The following is a 21,250-nucleotide window of genomic DNA, read 5'->3' on the forward strand; positions in this document are numbered from 1 at the left end:
ACAGAATTATTACAATACTCCAATATTATGGTGTAGAAGGAACGAAGGAGACAATGGCTCTGAGAACTATGGGACTTAATATCTGAGGACATCAGTCCCCTAGAACTTAGAACTACTTAAACCTAACTAACCTAAAGACATCACACATATCCATGCCCGAGGCAGGATTCGAACCTGCGACATAGCGGTTGGGCGGTTCCAGACTGAAGTGCCTAGAACCGCTCGGCCACACCGGCTGGCCCAATTTGCTAATATCATAACACTTATACCTGAGGTGGTGAATCGGAGACACAGCGAAATCACGAGCCAGATTAATGAACTTATGTTAATTATCCAGTTAGGCAGTTAATTACACCTTTCGCAGGTAATTTGTGCGACACGTCGTAATTACGTGGAGCAGAATATTTAACATAATTCGTATTTGAATAGAATTGCTTGCAGATAATTTTAAGATCAGTTATTGAAATAACCAGTTATTAACTCCATTAAGTATGGTATCACTGGTGTAGTGCATTTTGTTGTTGCAGAAGTGGATTTGTTGTGGGTATTTCTTTCTTCTTCCTTTTTCAAGCAAGAGCGACGGAGAGAGAGACAGAGAGAGAGAGAGAGAGAGAGAGAGAGAGAGAGAGAGAGAGAAGTAACAAATCAATAATCTTTCAATCATATTATTTGCAATTTCTTCTGTTGCTACTTGGGACCTTGGATTGATTTCGCCTGTCATTTGCAAAATGAACTTTTTTTTAAATTTTAAACAGAGCCTCGTGTGCATGCATGAGAAACGGTAGTGCGCCGGAGACTGTATCTTGAGGAATTTTGTATTAAATTATTCTCAGATAGACAGATCTTTCCTAACTACATATGAAGAATTATCAACAGCAATTTTTCTCTCTCTGTTCGTTAAGTACACGTGAGCATACGTTTTTGTGTAATTGTGGCCTGATTTCTATTTCTATGTCGCGTATGGAATATGTGAACTCAGAGTACAGAAACACAGAGAACGAGTTTACACGATTCGTAAGTAACCGGTATGCATCACTTTCTCATCCTAAAATCAGGCACACTGGATGCAGCAAGGACCTCTCAACTCGATAATAAATACCAAATGTCTAATGAACAAAGGTGACAGAGGATTTATTACTTTGGATCTATTCTTACAGCTTAGTATACTACCTCAGAGTTAATTTTTTACTGTCGCGTACACCTTCTGCCGTGAGTCTGAAGCCTGTGTTTTGTAATAATTGCGAGGCAGCACTTCCCTATAACAATGCCGAAAACTAACCAAAAGCACCTTTTAACCCTGAGAACTACTGTCGTGGTACTACACGTATCAGTCACAACACTAAGACTCTCCTTCTTGGCTAGGTCACATTGTGGTCATGTCACGTGATATGAATGACACAGGAAGCCGTTCTGACAAGTCATGCTTCAGAATACTTTACGTGGAAACTCTTGAAGTCCTTACTGACATTCTACATCTTTATTCTTCATGTTTACTTATTTATTTCTGAACACAGTCACCGTAGCGACGAATACATTTTTCCCAACCGAGACCAGTTTGTTGATATAGTTAGTGCAGAGTTTTTGACTTTGCTGACGCAGCCACAACCTCACCTCTGCTTGCACCGCTTCATCGCTATCAAAGTGAAGTCCTCGAAGGTGTTCTTTAGGTTTTGGAAACAGATGAAAATGGAATGAGGCCATGTCGAGACCGTGTGGAGGATAACCGATGACACTGAATCCAAGGCATTGGATTGTGCAGATGTCGCAACGCCCGTTGTGTGGTGCGGCATTGCCATGCTAGAGGAGAGGGTGTTACATGCGAAGACGAACCCTTCAAATTCGTGCTTTGAGTTTCCGGAGGGTCTCGCTGTACGGTGCAGAGTTTATTGTGGTACCCCTGGTATGAATTCCAGATACACCACGTCTTGAACATCCCAGAATATTGTGAGCTTGACTTTGTCTGCTGATGGCATGGTCTTGAACTGTGGATTTCAACTGATGCATGTTTTTGCGGTTAAAACTCGATTACAGTACACTGTTTCTCACACACCGACACTTCCGTTCCACACCGCCATGTTACAGGGTGTTTCAAAAATGACCGGTATATTTGAAACGGCAATAAAAACTAAACGAGCAGCGATAGAAATACACCGTTTGTTGCAATATGCTTGGGACAACAGTACATTTTCAGGCAGACAAACTTTCGAAATTACAGTAGTTACAATTTTCAACAACAGATGGCGCTGCGGTCTGGGAAACTCTATAGTACGATATTTTCCACATATCCACCATGCGTAGCAATAATATGGCGTAGTCTCTGAATGAAATTACCCGAAACCTTTGACAACGTGTCTGGCGGAATGGCTTCACATGCAGATGAGATGTACTGCTTCAGCTGTTCAATTGTTTCTGGATTCTGGCGGTACACCTGGTCTTTCAAGTGTCCCCACAGAAAGAAGTCACAGGGGTTCATGTCTGGCGAATAGGGAGGCCAATCCACGCCGCCTCCTGTATGTTTCGGATAGCCCAAAGCAATCACACGATCATCGAAATATTCATTCAGGAAATTAAAGACGTCGGCCGTGCGATGTGGCCGGGCACCATCTTGCATAAACCACGAGGTGTTCGCAGTGTCGTCTAAGGCAGTTTGTACCGCCACAAATTCACGAAGAATGTCCAGATAGCGTGATGCAGTAATCGTTTCGGATCTGAAAAATGGGCCAATGATTCCTTTGGAAGAAATGGCGGCCCAGACCAGTACTTTTTGAGGATGCAGGGACGATGGGACTGCAACATGGGGCTTTTCGGTTCCCCATATGCGCCAGTTCTGTTTATTGACGAAGCCGTCCAGGTAAAAATAAGCTTCGTCAGTAAACCAAATGCTGCCCACATGCATATCGCCGTCATCAATCCTGTGCACTATATCGTTAGCGAATGTCTCTCGTGCAGCAATGGTAGCGGCGCTGAGGGGTTGCCGCGTTTGAATTTTGTATGGATAGAGGTGTAAACTCTGGTGCATGAGACGATACGTGGACGTTGGCGTCATGTGGACCGCAGCTGCAACACGGCGAACGGAAACCCAAGGCCGCTGTTGGATCACCTGCTGCACTAGCTGCGCGTTGCCCTCTGTGGTTGCCGTACGCGGTCGCCCTACCTTTCCAGCACGTTCATCTGTCACGTTCCCAGTCCGTTGAAATTTTTCAAACAGATCCTTTCTTGTATCGCTTTTCGGTCCTTTGGTTACATTAAACCTCCGTTGAAAACTTCGTCTTGTTGCAACAACACTGTGTTCTAGGCGCTGGAATTCCAACACCAGAAAAATCCTCTGTTCTAAGGAATAAACCATGTTGTCTACAGCACACTTGCACGTTGTGAACAGCACACGCTTACAGCAGAAAGACGACGTACAGAATGGCGCACCCACAGACTGCTTTGTCTTCTATATCTTTCACATCACTTGCAGCGCCATCTGTTGTTGAAAATTGTAACTACTGTAATTTCGAAAGTTCGTCCGCCTGAAAATGTACTGTTGTCCCAAGCATATTGCAACAAACGGTGTATTTCTATCGCTGCTCGTTTAGTTTTTATTGCCGTTTCAAATATACCGGTCATTTTTGAAACACCCTGTACATGCTACATTTCGGAGCTCTCTAGCGGCCGAGTGTTGCAACTTGCGTCAGCGAAGAGGGAATCATGACCGAGAAATATGCATGACGTACACTGAAGCGCGAAAGAAACTAGTATAGGCATGCATATTCAAATATAGAGGTATGTAAACAGGCAGAATGCGGCACTGCTGTCGGCAACGCCTATATAAGACAACAAGTATCTGGCGCAATTCTTAGATTGGTTACTGCTCGCTAAAATGGCAGGTTATCAAGATTTAAGTGGGTTTGAGCGTGGTGTTATAGTCGGCGCACGAGCGATGGGACACATCATCTCCGAGGTAGCGATGAAGTGGCGATTTTCCCGTACGACCATTTCACGAGTTTACCATGAATATCAGGAATCCGGTAAAACATGAAACATCCGCCATCGCTGCAGCCGGAAAAAGATCCTGCAAGAACGGGACTAACAATGACTGAAGAAAACTGTTCAACACGACAGAAGTGTAACCCTTCCGCTAACTGATGCAGATTTCAGTGTTGAGCCATCAATAAACGACAGCGCGAACCATTCAATCAAACATCATCGATATGGACTTTCAGAGCCGAAGGCCCACTCGAGTACCTTTGATGACTGCACGACACAAAGCTTTACGCCTCGCCTGGATCCGTCAACACCGACATTGGACTGTTGATGACTGGAAATATCTTGCGGACGAGTCTCCTTCAAATTGTATCGAGCGGATGGGCGTGTAGAAAACCTCATGAATCCATGTACATGTCAGCGGGGGACTATTCAAGCTGGTAGAGGCTCTGTGATGGTGGGGGCGTTTGCAATTGGAGTAATATGGGACACCAGATACGTCTAGATATGACTCTGACAGGTGACACGTACCTAAGCATCCCGTCTGATCACCTACATCCTTTCATGTCCATTGTGCATTCCAACATACGTGGGGGGCAATTGCAGCAGGACAATGCGACACTCCACACGTCCAGAATTGCTACAGAGTGGCTTCAGGAACACTCCTCTGAATTTAAACACTTCCGCTGGCCACCAAACTCTCCAGACATGAACATTATTGAGCATATCTGGGATGTATTGCAACGTGCTGTTCAGAAGAGATTTCCATCCCCTCATTCTCTTACGGACTTATGGACAGCCCTGCAGGATTCATGGTGTCAGTTCCTTCCAGCACTACTTCAGACATTAGTCGAGGCCACGCCATGTCGTGTTGTGGCACTACTGTGTGCTCGCGGGGGCTCTACATGGTATTAGGCGGGTGTACCACTTTTCTTTGGCTCTTCAGTGTATAATACCTCAACAGATACTGAGAACAGAACAAGAAAGGTAAAAAAAAAAAAAAACTGCGGAAGGGCGCCGTTCATCGCGACATGTTTGTTTCGAATATGAGATATTTTTATGTGCTGTAGTTATCCTAACGACTGTTATGACTTCAGTGGACAACTACAACGATTTGTCCGGTCAGATGTCTCACGCTTCTTGTTAAATAACGCGTATGATCGTAGTTAAATCACGTGCATGATGGCGTACGATAAGTTTCCACGAAAAGCGTTGCCTGACACAAGTGCCGGTTAACTGACACTAGCTTATGAGAAACATTCACTTGTCGTCAACGGGGCCTATGGTTGCTATAGAATTCCCCATAGGAGCTGCGTATTACAGCCTTAAAATCGCTGGGTCACTTGCATACCTTCATGCAAGATGTTTACCCCATTCTGGATATACATTTCTGTTTCAGGGAATTATCCATGTAGCAAAACAGGTTTGTGTTCTAGTTTCCTGGAACGTCATGGCGGGCACGTCTCAAAAACACTACGTTCGGTTGCATTTTGTATGAGCAACTAATATAAGACTCTTATGAATTTCCATTAAAATAATAGAATAATCTTATATACATGAGTTCTTCCTGAAAGACTCTGCAGTCAGCAGCATTACAAAACATGTAACATTGCAAAACAGTTGTTCACTCAAAATTTCGATTTTTTCAATGAATTTAGGTTATAATTTCTGTATTTAAATGTACCTGGTGAAGGATATTAGACGGAAACGTGTAGCTCAACATTAAACTAGTTATAACCAAGTTACTTACAACATACAGCTTATCATGCATCTGAACGTTTCGTTGCAGTATGTTTCAGGTGGCGGCAAAATGACTGCTGATAACAGAAGAACTTGTTACTAGCAGCTGGTGATGCTCATGCAGCCATTATATTTGAGGGAGTAACACAGATGAATGCCGTGCAGAAGTGTCTCATCTGTTTCGAAGAAATAGGGAGAAGAAGATTTTAACACAAAAATTCTGTTGTCGAAGAGCATAGCCTCTTATCTGACAAGAGAAGTCTCCCGACTCGACAGGAATTCGATGTTGCAGTTGTACTTACAAGCTCTACGTACCGCTGTGATGAGGATGGTGAAAGCATTCTATTGTGTTATTGCTGGTTTAGCCATTATCATACTTAAAAAATGTACGTGAGATTCCTCACTAAAATGCTTGGAGCAATATATAGAATTATAATAGGGACATTTGGCGAAAGCAATATGTGGACAATCCTCAGAATCACATTGTTATAACGCATGATCAAACGCCACTTGAATCACATTCTTGAATTCAGCAACATGTGCGGGAGTATTGTACCCAGCCGCTTGCCCTAAATATTGAAGAGTAGGCTGGCAGACAAGCAGGCAACTGGCTATGAATTGCAGAATGCATTTCCACTATGAAAATTCTACTTCCTAATGTAGTGTTGAAGTCACTGCATACAGTTCTAATAGAGTTTGTAATCCGTCTTTCATATTTTTTACGTTAACCGAAGAAATATACATCCATATGCTCTACTTATTTTGTTCCTTTTGGCGGAATGATCATGCATTCAGTGTCTTTACCTACGAGTGAATCATTTACTATTGTTGTATCCTTGTCAGCATTCCAAGAATTACAATATGGTATACACTTCTCGTTATTTGTGACATTGTCATTAACAACATTCACGAAAACGGATTTTAAATGGTCTTTTGACTTTTTCCCACGTTTGCTACCCTCAAAATGCATGTTTTGTGGAAGATTGTCTTCAACAGCTTTGTTATTTTCGGACCAAAAGTTTTTTTTCCTGAAGACATATGTACAGATTTTTGGTCAGGTATCCACTCACTGAAAGTGCAACATCTATTGTATAGCTATGCACTGTAGTGTGTACAGACTGAACCAAAGCAGCACTGAGTTTCCCTTTTTTTTCAGATAGTGTCGCACTAGTAGTTAGTTCATAATTATATCCACTTCGACCAGCGTTCTATATGCAGTGTTGCTGTACCTGGAAAACTGTAGTTTCTAGTTTACATCTTCGATAAAACGGGGCCCAGACTGACGAATATCTTGGTCTTCCTGTACATCTCTGGCTGTCATGGAAGCAGTGATGTGTTTGCGGCAAATTCTGTATTCTTTCTCGAAACGTGCTATGAAACCTGCAAAATATTTAAACTTTGTGCGCCCAATTTCGCTTGCTATTTGTACTGCACAAAATTTCAGGTGCCAGTAACCGACACACTTTCCTTCATTCCTTGTCAAACTGAGATAGAATGTGTTGTTTTATCTCCAGTTCTTTGATTCCTTTTTTTCCTCGAAATGGATGTTCATCACGTTTTTTTTTCATCACGTTTTTTTTTTCCACGTAATCAAATATTACTCTGATGTTCGATGTGTTTTTTATAGATGGATGTCTGTTCAGTAACGAGATTTAGGTCCCAACTTTACGTGGAGGTGTATGATAATCATCATAAATATGTCCAAAACAAGGTTCATAGTCACCAGAACTGTTAGTTTCTTTTTGACGACTACTCTTTCCGTCACTACCACTAGCACTCTAATCTTTAGCACTATTAATCGCGTTATCGTTTTATATAGCCGCTTTCTTCATCCACTATCCTATCCAATGTAACTTCAGTTGAGCGATGAAACTAACACTCATGTTTCTGAATAATTAGAACCACCAAAAGCTTTACTAAAGTGTAATCATCCTGTCCTACACCGTCTACCGTTGGATAACGCCTTCTTAACATGGATGCCACAACCTTTAAGAGGTTCCAATCATAACGGTTTCTGCATATGTACGACAATACTGACACACGTGTACTAAACACGTCAACTGCTAGTTGAGGTAAGTGATAGACTGGCGTATTATCCCCGCCCCCATCCTCAAGGACTGGTACCGTTGTTGTGAACAAACCAAGAGCAACACAGGCGTCGTTAGGAGTGTGAGATGCGTTTGTGTACAAATGTTTAAATACAAATTCCTGTTGAAGCCAAGGGATGTGCCTTGTGAGCGCTCACATCTGATGGAAACAAACTGTTACTGACACCAACTGGGTTACAGATTTAAAGTCATTCGAGAATCACTGTGTACAAATATGTCCTGTACTGTATGGCTTTTTAAGGATATGATCTCGTGCAAAAATGGCTGCCTTTATTTAGCTATTTGGACATTATTTAGCAAGAAATCGATTCTGATAAGGATTCACGGTCTCCTTCAGTCATAATGAAGACCAGTAACACATTTTTTTGAGTTAGGCGAAGGAGGAACAATAAACATTTTCCTTTCCGCCTAAACTTTAATCGCTCACAGTCCCAGAAATTAATCAAAGGTTTATAGCTTTGTTCATTTGGTAAAACTTTAGACTCAAAAATGACGTTTTAATTTACTATTACTTTACTGACACCTGTATTTGCTACCCATTTTGCGAAGACTACTCCCATATACTATTTAAGGTACGCGAAAAATTATATCATTATACCACACAGAGTTTAGAAATGTAAATAGTTCTCAATATAGATTGTATCGGTGTTAATAGAATTAAAAATTATATCTTGGTAGGTAGTTCTCATATGACTCTCCATATATGTCCTACGATTACTGAAGTAAATAACTAAACACGTGTGCCATCATAATTGCACTTCAATTATACGAGCTGTAATAGTTATAAGTGCAGACGTTCCTATTGGTGACTGAGGACGGTGTACTGCCCGACATTACATCACTATTTACGTCATTTGCAGTAATGCTTATTTTTACCTGGCCAGCAGCTCGAGGTATTGACGTGTGGATGCTTGGACGAAAAATGGTCAGTCTATACTGACAGGCGTATGCCTCTTAGTGGTACAGTTACGAATGTGCAGAATACATCAGGTAGTAAATTATGTGATGTGTTTGTGGGGAGATCCTGTGTTTGTGGAGAAATCGTTACACGCAGAGGAAAAACAACCAACACACTAATGTACGTACCCACACATTAAGGTACCACATATAAAAATATCTCCACTTATATCTGTTACATCCTGTACATAAAATAAACATGACTCTTATTATAATTACCATTGTACATAACAAACTATTAGTTATGTAAACTCTTTATATATGCGTGAATAACGTGCAACTAATAAAACCAACTTAATTAGGGTTTTGTGTCCTCAATTACAAGGGTTTCACTTGCTTAACGTGAAATATTTAACACATTAACGCATTTGTAAAGTAATTTGACGTTTGAAGCCCTTTTACACATGGTAGTTCATTTCTTTAGAGAAGCGGGGTGGAACTGGTATGGAACTAAGATACCTGAGTCTAATATAAAAAATTGTAAACCTCGAACCACTTTACGATTTGTTACAACGGAAAAACCCTTTATTATTGTCTTACGTAAATTCGAAGCCTCTAAGATTTCTCACGTTGACAGGAACAGGTAAGTGCTATTGGAGCAGAAATACGGAAGCAGCCGTGTGGTTCTGTGGAGTGATAATATGACATAGGCAGGTACTCACTGACGCCGCCTATAATACGAATATTTCCAATTACACAGCGGCCATATTTTTAGATACAGAAAAAGCTTATGACCCTGTGTGGACTGATAAGCTCTTGGCCGAACTGCAACATGTGCAACCTTGCCTGACTATTGTCTGCGTATAATTGTCAGTTTTCCCCAACACCGGCAGATAATAGTTCTCATCGATGGGCAACGATCCAGCCTTAAATGCCTAGAGGAAGGTCTTCCACGGGGCGCGGTCCTGTCCCCAACTCTTTTCATCGTTTATGTTAACGACTTACACCTACTGCCACAGGTCGTCACTAGCTCAATTTGCGGACGACACAACACCCAGTCCCTGAGCGGCGAATTACTGCAGCAGTGGGAAGATTTCAATAACTTACGCTGACGGAACATTCGTCTCAACACCGACAAAACTAAGGTTGTCCTATTCACTCACAAACGTCCCAACTTTCGGTACAGGCATACTCTCCACCATCAAGGAGTTGCATGACTGAACGAAGTAAATTGCTTAGGGGCGACCCTGGATAGCTAGCTCCTTTCTAAACGTCACATCCACAACAAGGCCTGCCCCCGGTAGCTGAATGGTCAGCGCGACATAATGCCAATCCTAAGGGCCCGGGTTCGATTCCCGGCTGGGTCGGAGATTTTCTCTGCTCAGGGACTGGGTGTTGTGTTGTCCTAATCATCATCATCATCATCATCATCTCATCCCCATCGACGCGCTAGTCGCCGAAGTGGCGTCAAATCGAAAGACTTGCACGCGGCGAACGGTCTACCCGACGGGAGGCCCTAGTCACACGACATTGTTATCCACAACAAGAGGATTCAATTGTTATACCTCCCACACCAACTGTACACACTGTTGAGCAACTGCCAGATGAACGTTCGAACGAAGCGACAGTTTTACCCGCACTTCTTTATGGCTGCTCCACGTGAGGAACTACCAGCCCGTCCAATCTTCGGCCCCTACAAGTCATTCAAAGCAGATGCATCTTAGGTGCTTGAAGATGGGCCCGGATTACCGACCTTCACGCCGAACTGAACGTCCCACGCATGTGTGATTACATCACATGTGCAACGCAGGAACTCCTCCACAGAATTGATGAACTCAGGCCCACTACCCGGCACCTGGAATATACTGACTCTGTCGCTCCACAACGGTGCACCGAGTGCGAGTCCCTCATGCAATCATCGAGTCAGCCCCCCCCCCCCCCCCCCCTCAAATAACTGGCTCCAACGAAAACGAACGACTGCAGTAGGGCCATGGGCTAGGGCCCACCCAGCTTAGGTCTGAACAAAGCATTGATAACCCAGACATCCCAAAAGTCCAACTTTAATGCAAGATAGTACATTGGCTCGCCTTGCACACACACACACACACACACACACACACATACATACATACATACATACAATCACAAAAAGGTACTCACTGAGGGCGGTGAGGTTGATGAACTGGACGACGGCGCAGCCCTCGCGCACCTCGATGTAGGTGATCTCGCACTTGTAGACGGCCTCGTCCGCCACCCGCAAGTCGCGCAGTTTCAGCGTCGACTCGGTGCTGTTGGGCGAGTAGTTCAGCTCCGCCCTGAAACAGGTACACCAGACGTCACTGTGCCATCGTGCGCTGTGGACCAGCAACGAGGCTGGACAGGAGAAAGTTCTGGTTGAAGCTGTGAGCCAGAAACTTAGCAAGATGAATTGTCTGTTGTACGTCACGGCGAAGTCCCACGACTTACCTTACACCTCGCTAACTTCACGAAATAAAGGTGACTCTTCAAAAATTGAATATTGAGGCTCATCAAACAGCCTAACGTTCTGCACTTTTCCAGTATGTTATAATGTGAATTTTTTTTGTGTCATAAGGTCGAGCGACGTGGCGCAGTGGTTAGCCCTCCAGACTCGCATTTGGCGGAGCAGCAGTGCAAATCCATGTCCAGCCATTCAGACTTAGGTTTTCCGTAATATTCCTGAATCGTTAAAGGCAAATTCCGTATCGTCGTCGCCGGAAATTTAAACCTTCAATTTACTTCCGTTTTTTATTCCCTAAGAACTTAATAACAACACGCTTCAATATACCCAAGACTCCTTTCAGTTTTTAGTCATTTTGGATTCGATGTGTCTTTCCGATTGTCAGGTCCAACAAACACGACTTCTTATAAATTCGCTTCTGATAGCGCGGAAAACTGGCAGGGTTTCTTCAAATATTCTCCGCCTTAAAAAAAAACGGCTCTGAGCACTATGGGACTTAGCATCTGAGGTCATCTGTCCCCTACAACTAAGAACTACTTAAACCTAACTAACCTAATGACATCACACACATCCATGCCCGAGGCAGGATTGGAACCTGCGGCCGTAGCTCTCCGCTTTCACAAACTGCTTCATTACGACAACCTTAATTTGTAGAGGTGGTAATGGATTGTTTCTCCGATCTACGAAGGTCTTCCGAGAATAGAAGACGTGACAAGGGGGTTCGTCATTATCGATACAAAAGTATACTAATCAGTGACAACACTGCTACCTAAATTTCAACTTCATATTATTACTTGAAATTAAAAGATATTCGCCCAGTGTTTTATAAGTCGTGTAGTATTGTATGCCAGTGAAGCGTGGGAACATTAAAAATAGATCGCCTCACAGAAAAGTGAAGCGTTCAGAAGACATGGTCGGAAGCCAGCGTAGTTTCGTAAACGTACACACCATCAGCGGGTATGTAAATGATTTGGCACTGAAATTCTCTGTGGCACGTGGTACGGCCACCAGAAGATATTAGTATTGTTTTGTGCTTAGCGTTGTTACCAGGCACCTGGTACGGCATACAACTGGCGTGAACAGTATCAGATAATGAATGATCACCGCGAAAGATGAAGTAGTGCCGTGCACTCGTGTTAGACAGCACCGTCAGCACCTTACAGAGTCTCAAAGGAAGCTCGGTGTGAGTCTCCATTTGGCCAGCTGGTCGAATCGTGCAACATCCGGATTTGTGCGGCAAAAGGACGTGGTAGTGGCCCCATGTTGGACTGCAGTGGAACGTCAGGGCAGTCACATTCATCGTCAATTCGCTCACGTCTGACCGCCTCAAAGGTGAGGGCACTGAAAACATCGTAACCTCTGTACATATGCGCCTGCCATTCGAGAGCAGAAATGTACTCCTTGCAACATCCCATATCGCCCGCACCATTGATCAGAGCCCAGCAGCAGCTGGACTAATAAATTACCATCCCTTGCGTAAGCTGCCGTTCATACCGCGACATAAATGGCAGTGTTTGAGGTGGTGTGGTGACCGGTAAGCATGGACTGCGAATGAATAGCGTCGCATTGTGTTCAGGGGTGAATCGCTGTTCTGCACTGCTCTGGATGCCCACCGTCGGCGAGTATACTGGCGCTCTTGCGGGAGACCACATTCTTCCAGTGTTTTTTTTTGGAGAGGCACAGCGGTGTTAATCCTAGCGTCAAGGAGTGGAAATCTAGGGGTATGAGTTCATGTCAAGGCTGGTAGTAACTGAGGGAACTCTGACGGCACAACGTTACTTCACAGACACTCTACATCCTCATTATTACATTAACTCTCAAATGACAGTATACTGGAACCACATTTCAACAAGACAACGTCAGTAAAATTGGAAATTTGTGGTAAGTTCCTTTGGTACCAAACTGCTGAGGTCATAGGTCATCGGTGCCTAGGCTTACACACTACTTAATCCAACTTAAACTGACGCTAAGGACAACACACGCACCGATGCCTGAGGGTGGATGGTTCAAATGGCTCTGAGCACTATGAGACTCAACTTCTGAGGTCATCAGTCCCCTAGAACTTAGAACTACTTAAACCTAACTAACCTAAGGACACCACACACATCCATGCCCGAGGCAGGATTCGAACCTGCGACCGTAGCGGTCTCGCGGTTCCAGACTGTAGCGCCTAGAACCGCACGGCCACTCCGGCCGGCCCTGAGGGTGGACTCGAAGCTCCGACGAGGGGGGGAGGGGTGGGGGAGGGAGGGCCGCGAACCGTGGCCTCAGACCGCGAGGCGACAACGTCTGTCAGGAGCGGCACATCTCTCTAAGAACTGTCTACCTAATGCTGATGTACTCTTCGTGTGGCCACCAAGATCCCTAGGTCTGTCTCTGATAGCGCATGTGTTGGACCAGTCGAAGAACTCCGTCTTGAGGCCAGCATCCGGGATTACAAGTAGCAGTTGCAACAGATGTGGGTCAGCTTGCCGTAGGAGAGGATACAACGGCTTTATGACACCCTTCACAATCGATTCTGTACAAGCATTCAGGAAAGAAAAGTGGAGAACTTCCAGTGGATACATGTCTCAAGATATACATACCGAAGAATAAGAAGACGGAACACGTAGAGAGGGCCGTCCGAATTAATAAATCATTACGAACGAGTATAACTTTTTAATGCGTGGCGATACATCTGAGAATTACAGATAATGTACAAAAAAGTACAACATTTAGATTGTTGCGGGCACGGAGGTTAGTAGAGTTTTAATCATTATCCTGAAAACCGTTGGAAGACTCGAAGCAGACTTTGGAAAATGATGATCCTGGGTTCTGATCTTGGCCACGTAGATCTCCAGATCACCATCCCACCCTTGGATTTCTTTTAATAGGGTTATATGAAAGACCTTACATATGTGACTTCTTTGCCACAAAAAAACTCCAGAGCTTAAAATACGCATTTCTAATCTTCTGGAATCGGCGATTCCAAGTATGTTCCAGAACGTATGGTGTGAAATGGATTATCGCAAAGATGTGCGAGTGAGCAAGGAGGGTGAAACAGAAAACCTATAAAGCACATAAGAAACTGAACTTACTTTGACAGTCTCGACAATTTTTATCGATGTATTGCTGCGTTATAGCCGTTTGTATCAATTTATTTATTTTGAATTGCCCTGTGTGTAATTAAAATTGCCCGCATCTCGTGGTCGTGCGGTAGCGTTCTCGCTTCCCACGCCCGGGTTCCCGGGTTCGATTCCCGGCGGGGTCAGGGATTTTCTCTGCCTCGTGATGGCTGGGTGTTGTGTGCTGTCCTTAGGTTAGTTAGGTTTAAGTAGTTCTAAGTTCTAGGGGACTGATGACCATAGATGTTAAGTCCCATAGTGCTCAGAGCCATTTTGTAATTAAAATTGCTAAAAGCGCATCTTTTTCAATACGTTGGATAATACAGTATTTTGTATTACATTACGATTCAACAACTCAAAAACCATAGAATTAATTTATCTTAATTAAGAAAGTTTGTTATCGTTGTCCCATGTTATAAATGGGGAAGTGAAACCTTAACCTCATTCCAAAAGCAACTAAGTAGATGCTTTAGAGAACCCAGATACGGCAATGGTCAACCATCCACATCAAGTTCTTTCCTATGGAGCTCGTAAGAACTACGCTACACTATTTTATATTATTAAGCAGCTAACCACAGTCTTCAGTTCAAACAACGAGAGCGCAGATGTAATTACACAGCTTAGGCCTCTTCAATTTAAGAGTTATTATGTAATTTATTCTTGTACATATACTTGTGTATAGAAGTTAGTTGACTTATTATATACCATTTCCGTTGTCTGAGGCTGTAACATAAGGGGCAGTCAAATTAAAACTATACAGATGATAGAAAGGTAAGTAAAATGTTTAATATTTCAAAAGTAATTGACATAGACGTTAATACGTTCCATTGTTAGACAAGACAGTCAACGTGTCCATGGAAAAATGTTTGTATACACAGGCGTGCACATCTTCGTTCGAAGCAAATCGACGGAGGCGACCGTTTTCCTTCATAGCTTCAAAAATATGGAAGAGCATGGGGAGAGATACGGACTGTAGGCTTACTATCGAAACTTCTGAAGCGTATTCGCAATAAGGTTGACAATGTGGGTTGGGATTATCCTGCAGCAGAATGATGCCGTCCATCAATATTCCTGGGCATCTGGACTTGATGATGCGCTTCTAGTTCTGCAAAGTGTCAACCGCTGTGCGTTCGCGTTTCGGAAAGCCCTTGAATCAAAGAAAATGGTCAGAAAGTTTCCTTTAATTTATGTCTATGGTCGCAAACTTTAACAGATTACTGGTTTCGGTCTATAATGACCACCATCAGATCCGTTTTATAAAAACAAAGTCCTAATGTACTGCAGCCATAGTGGCATCGTCAAATGTTAAATGCAAAATCAGCACCAGCATCGTCATATATATATGCACGAGTCATGTTGTCAGTACTGACACTATTTGACGATGATGGTGCTGATTCTGCATTTAAAATTTGACGATGCCACTATGGGTGGAGTACATTAGGACTTTGTTTTTATAAAACATATCTGTTGATGGTCATTATAAACCGAAACCGGTAATCTGTTGACAAAAAGTTTGTGACCATAGACGTAAATTAAAGGAAACTTATTGTATATACGGGTCACTGTTTTATTCGTGACAAAGCTTGTGAAAATGGTCAGCATGGCTTTCCCGGAGAGGGCGTACCTGTTGTTTCGCCTACCCTACAGAAGTTCCGCTGGGAAGCCCTAACACATTTTTCATACAGTCCATATCTCTCCTCACGCGATTTCCATATTTTCGCAGCCCTGAAGAAATATATTCATCTCCGTCGATTTGCTACGCACGAAGAGATGCACGCCCGCGTACAAACTTGGTTCCGTGGGCAACTCCAAACATTTTTCCTTAGACACACTGACCGTCTTGTCTCACAGTAGAATAAATGTATTAAAAGTTAATAGCGATTACTTTTGAAACAATAAACAGTTTTATTATATCGCTTTGCAGTCCGTCCGCCGTCTGTCTGTCTGTCTCTCTGTCCAACTGTTAAGTAGCCTTTTTCTCAGGTGCGAATAGACGTACCAAGTTCATATTTATGTCAGATATTAAGGACTATGGTCTCTTGGCGGTGTAAACATTTGAAGCTTGTAAGTCATTGTAGTCACATGAAACGGCGATTTATGTTACACATTTTGGTACTGGGAAACTCACTCATGGAAACCACAGGGTACTTTCCGTTGACTTGGAATCATGAAACATGGCACGATTTTCACAGCAGAAGTAAAGGAAAAAATCCGAAAATTGTTAATTTGTAATTGTTGTTGTTGTGGTGGTCTTCAGTCCTGAGACTGGTTTGATGCAGCTCTCCATGCTACTCTATCCTATGCAAGCTTCATCTTCCAGCAGCTACTGCAACCTACATCCTTCTGAATCTGCTTAGTGTATTCATCTCTTGGTCTCCCTCTACGATTTTTACCCTCCACGCTGCCCTCCAATACTAAATTGGTGATCCCTTGATGCCTCAGAACATGTCCTACCAACCGATCCCTTCTTTGTGTAAAGATGTGCCACAAACTTCTCTTCTCCCCAATTCTATCCAATACCTCCTCATTAGTTATGTGATCTACCCATCTAATCTTCAGCATTCTTCTGTAGCACCACATTTCGAAAGCTTCTATTCTCTTCTGGTCCAAACTATTTATCGTCCACGTTTCACTTCCATACATGGCTACACACCATACAGATACATTCAGAAACGAGTTCCTGGCACTTAAATCTATACTCGATGTTAACACATTTCTCTTCTTCAGAAGCGCTTTCCTTGCCATTGCCAGTCTACATTTTATATCCTCTCTACTTCGACCATCAGCAGTTATTTTCCTACCGAAATAGCAAAACTCCTTTACTACTTTAAGTGTCTCATTTCCTAATCTAATTCCCTCAGCATCACCCGAGTTAACTCGACTACATTCCATTGTCCTCGTTTTACTTTTGTTGATGTTCATCTTATATCCTCCTTTCAAGACACTGTCCATTCCGTTCAACTGCTCTTCCAAGTCCTTTGCTGTCTCTGACAGAATTACAATGTCATCGGCGAACCTCAAAGTTTTTATTTCTTCTCCATGGATTTTAATACCTACTCCGAATTTTTCTTTTGTTTCCTTTACTGCTTGCTCAAAACACAGATTGAACAACATCGGGGAGAGGCCACAACCCTGTCTCACTCCCTTCCCAATCACTGCTCTCATGTCCCTCGACTCTTATAACTGCCATTTGCTTTCTGTACAAATTGTAAATAGCCTGTCGCTCCCTGTATTTTACCCCTGCCACCTTTAGAATCTGAAAGAGAGTATTCCACTCAACATTGTCAAAAGCTTTCTCTAAGTCTACAAATGCTAGGAACGTAGGTTTGCCTTTCCTTAATGTTTCTTCTAAGATAAGTCGTAAGGTCAGTATTGCCTCACGTGTTTGTAATAATAGAACACAAAAAAAATTTCTTTTATCACTTGTTATTAGACTTCAAACTTGAAATTAAAACGTTATCGCCAGTCTTGGAATCCCTGGGAACCTATATCTTGCCAATATCAATGTCTATAATAGGCAAGAAATCGTCAACATCTTGGAATTCCAGAATGGACAAGTAATCTATATACGTAATTAAATTTCCACTGCGCGAGTCTCCTCGCGCTTGGCCCCTTTTTTCCATCTGTCTCATTTGACTTCCCTCATATATAATGAAAATACTACGATATGCTCAGTGCGCCGTCGCTAATGACGTTGTCCTCTACAGGCTGCCAAGCCCTAATCTGCCTTCCTTTTCAGAGCGCTAATAACCTCTCACTTGAGCGCCTTAAATCCACAAACGCTCACTCTTTCCTTCCGTTTTTCTCACCGCTCAGCGCTAAAGACTACACGGCACTTATTGAGTCCCGTAATTCGCGTCACAAAAGATACATTCAGTAGTGCACAGTCGTCCGGTTCGGTGCGGGACTGTGGGCGCTATTGTGATCGGCGGCGCGGGGCGCAGCCATCTCTCGCCGGAGTACGGCAGTCCATCTGGCGGCTGTCGGGCAGGGAGCAGCCGGCAAGACGGAACGGCAGGAGAAAGCGACCACAAAGGCGGCGCGGAGTGCGCCCGCCACAGTCGCCGACGACGAGATGGCCCGCCACTCTCCGTCACAATGCCGGCCATTTGACAACGTCAGCGGGCCGCGCCGCGGGATCCGCAAATTGAGCCGGCGGGCTCGCCTTTGATTACGTCACTCGGCGAGCGCGGAATAATTGGTGCCGGGGAGACGGACGCGGCGCCGGCGCTGACTTGTAAATGAGCGGCCATCGATGCCGAGGCAGGGCCGAGGCCGGTGCTTTGTGATGCTAATCGCTGACCTGAGGAGGCAGATGACCCGCGCCTACCTGCCAGCCGCCAGATGCGACGAAGAAACATCGCCTACCAGCTTGCGGCCAGAAAGTGGAGGGAGGTGGGGGATCGTGGACGAGGTAGCTAGCGGTGAATCGCTCAATCCAGATTTTAATTGTTGTTGTTGTTGTGGTCTTCAGTCCTGAGACTGGTTTGATGGAGCTCTCCATGCTACTCTATCCTGTGCAAGCTTCTTCATCTCCCAGTACCTGCTGCAACCTACATCCTTCTGAATCTGCTTAGTGTATTCATCTCTTGGTCTCCCTCTACTATTTTTACCCTCCACGCTGCCCTCCAATACTAAATTTGTGATCCCTTGATGCCTCAGAACATGTTCTACCAACCGGTCCCTTCTTCTTGTCAAGTTGTGCCACAAACCCCTCTTCTCCCGAATTCTGTCCAATACCTCCTCATTAGTTATGTGATCTACCCATCTAATCTTCAGCATTCTTCTGTAGCACCACATTTCGAAAGCTTCTATTCTCTTCTGGTCCAAACTATTTATCGTCCATGTTTCACTTCCGTACATGGCTACACACCATACAAATACATTCAGAAACGACTCCCTGGCACTTAAATCTATACTCGATGTTAACACTTTTCTCTTCTTCAGAAGCGCTTTCCTTGCCATTGCCAGTCTACATTTTATATCCTCTCTACTTCGACCATCATCAGTTATTTTGCTCCCCACATAGCAACACTCCTTTACTACTTTAAGTGTCTCATTTCCTAATCTTATTCCCTCAGCATCACCCGACTTAATTCGACTACATTCCATTATCCTCATTTTGCTTTTGTTGATGTTCATCTTATATCCTCCTTTCAAGACACTGTCCATTTTAATTAAGAGAGTGTTTTTACCAACATTAGGCCTGGTGCATTTGGCTACCGTGAAAGTACAGGACATGCACATGAAACTTTTCTGATATCCAAATATATTTAGAAAGTTGTCAAGTGCGAGTAGGACTCGCGCACTGAGGTTTCTGTACATACATAACCAGTTAATCCATCCTGGGTGCAGAGAATCTCAACGATTTTTGCTTGTTATCGATACTAGAAAGTATTCTGGTCCTGAAAATTCTAAATTGTATCAAAATCTTTGCTGTAATTCTTCAGACTAGCCTGGACACCCAAAATCAAGCGAGCAGGGGACTTCAGTTTATACGAGGGTGAATCAAATCAAAACCTTAGATTTGTAATAACAAATCGAAATTTCGCGCCGTTATCCTGTAAGTTGGTAAGCGTGCTACAAACAGCGTGCAGAATGGCTTGTAGGTGGCAGTGTGGTGCAGATGCACACATACCGTCGCAGAATCAGTATAAGGATGGCCGCCCCACTTGCGACTTGCACCAGGGAAGAACAGCGTTCTGTTATTCGGTTTTTGCGTAGGGAAGGTGTGAAACATATTGAAATTCATCGGCTAATGAAGGTTCAGTACGGTGATGCATGTTTGTCACAGCCGCAATTCTACGAATGGAGTAGGAAGTACGCAAATGGTGTGACTTTAGTGGAAGATGCTGCTCGTCCAGGTCAGGCACAACGAGTTGTGACTCCACAGAACATTGCAGCAGTTGGAGCCATAGTGAAGGAAAACCGCCGAGTGACACTGAATGACACTGCAGCATGTTTACAGATTAGTCATGGGTCAGCACACCACACTGTGCATAAGTGTCTGCAACATGGGTGCCACGGCAGCTGACTCCTGAATTGAGACAACGACGTGTCGATACTTGTGAAGAAATTCTTCGGCACTTTGAAGGAGAACGTGATGGCTTCCTTGCAAGAATCGTTACTGGGGACGAAACCTGGGTTCACTTCCACCAACCGGAAACGACGAAAGCGAGCAAGGAATGGTGCCATTCCTCATCACGAAAACCAAAGAAGTTTCGAACAGAACCATCAGCAGGGAAGGTTATGCTCTCTTTTGGAACGAAAAAGGCGCCATTTTGGAGCATTGCATGCCTTGAGGGACCACTGTCGCAAGTGCATCACACACAGATCTCCTAAAAAATCATCTGCGGCCTGGAATCAAATCAAAGCGACGTGGATTGCTGTCAGCAGGTGTATTTTTCCACCATGACTATGCAAGGGCCCACACTGCCCGTACAACAGTTGCAACACTCAGAGACCTGCATTTTGAGTGTCTTCCTCATCCACCATACTCACCAGACCTTGCCCCAAGTGATTTCCATATGTTTGGACCACTCAAAGACGCAATGGGAGGAAAAAAGTTCCGTTATGGTGAAAAGGTACGCCACGCGGTGCATGACTGGTTGTGCGGATTACCAAAAGAATTTTTTTCTAAATAAATTTATGCACTTTGTAAGCGCTGGAGGACTTGCATTGAGCGTGGGGGAGATTATGTTGAAAAGTGATACAGCTTCGTACCACTTGTGCACAATAAATAATATTTAAAAAAAATATTTAAGGTTTTCATTTGACTCACCCTCGTATATGTAGAGTAACAAGATTTAACAAAACATTTTTCTTTTGTTACTAAAATATGATCAAAGTTTAATTTTTATGTCTGCATACAATAATGTTCGTCTATTACACCTTCGGCGTGTGATCAATGTAATGTATGTTCAAATGACAAAACTTTATTCTTTAGGTGATAA

General features: G+C 43.6%; 1 protein-coding gene across 1 annotated transcript in view; it reads right to left on the bottom strand.

Annotated features, from left to right (window-relative positions):
* LOC124616598 (hemicentin-1) overlaps positions 1–21,250 on the bottom strand; it is a 1,150,083-nt gene that overhangs the window by 912,416 nt on the left and 216,417 nt on the right. The window contains exon 2 of the mRNA XM_047144918.1: positions 10,875–11,029. Within this exon, the coding sequence (XP_047000874.1) occupies positions 10,875–11,029 (155 nt within the window). The remainder of the gene's footprint in view (positions 1–10,874; positions 11,030–21,250) is intronic.

Source organism: Schistocerca americana, chromosome 5 (assembly GCF_021461395.2).
Source record: "Schistocerca americana isolate TAMUIC-IGC-003095 chromosome 5, iqSchAmer2.1, whole genome shotgun sequence".
Lineage (NCBI taxonomy): Eukaryota > Metazoa > Arthropoda > Insecta > Orthoptera > Acrididae > Schistocerca > Schistocerca americana.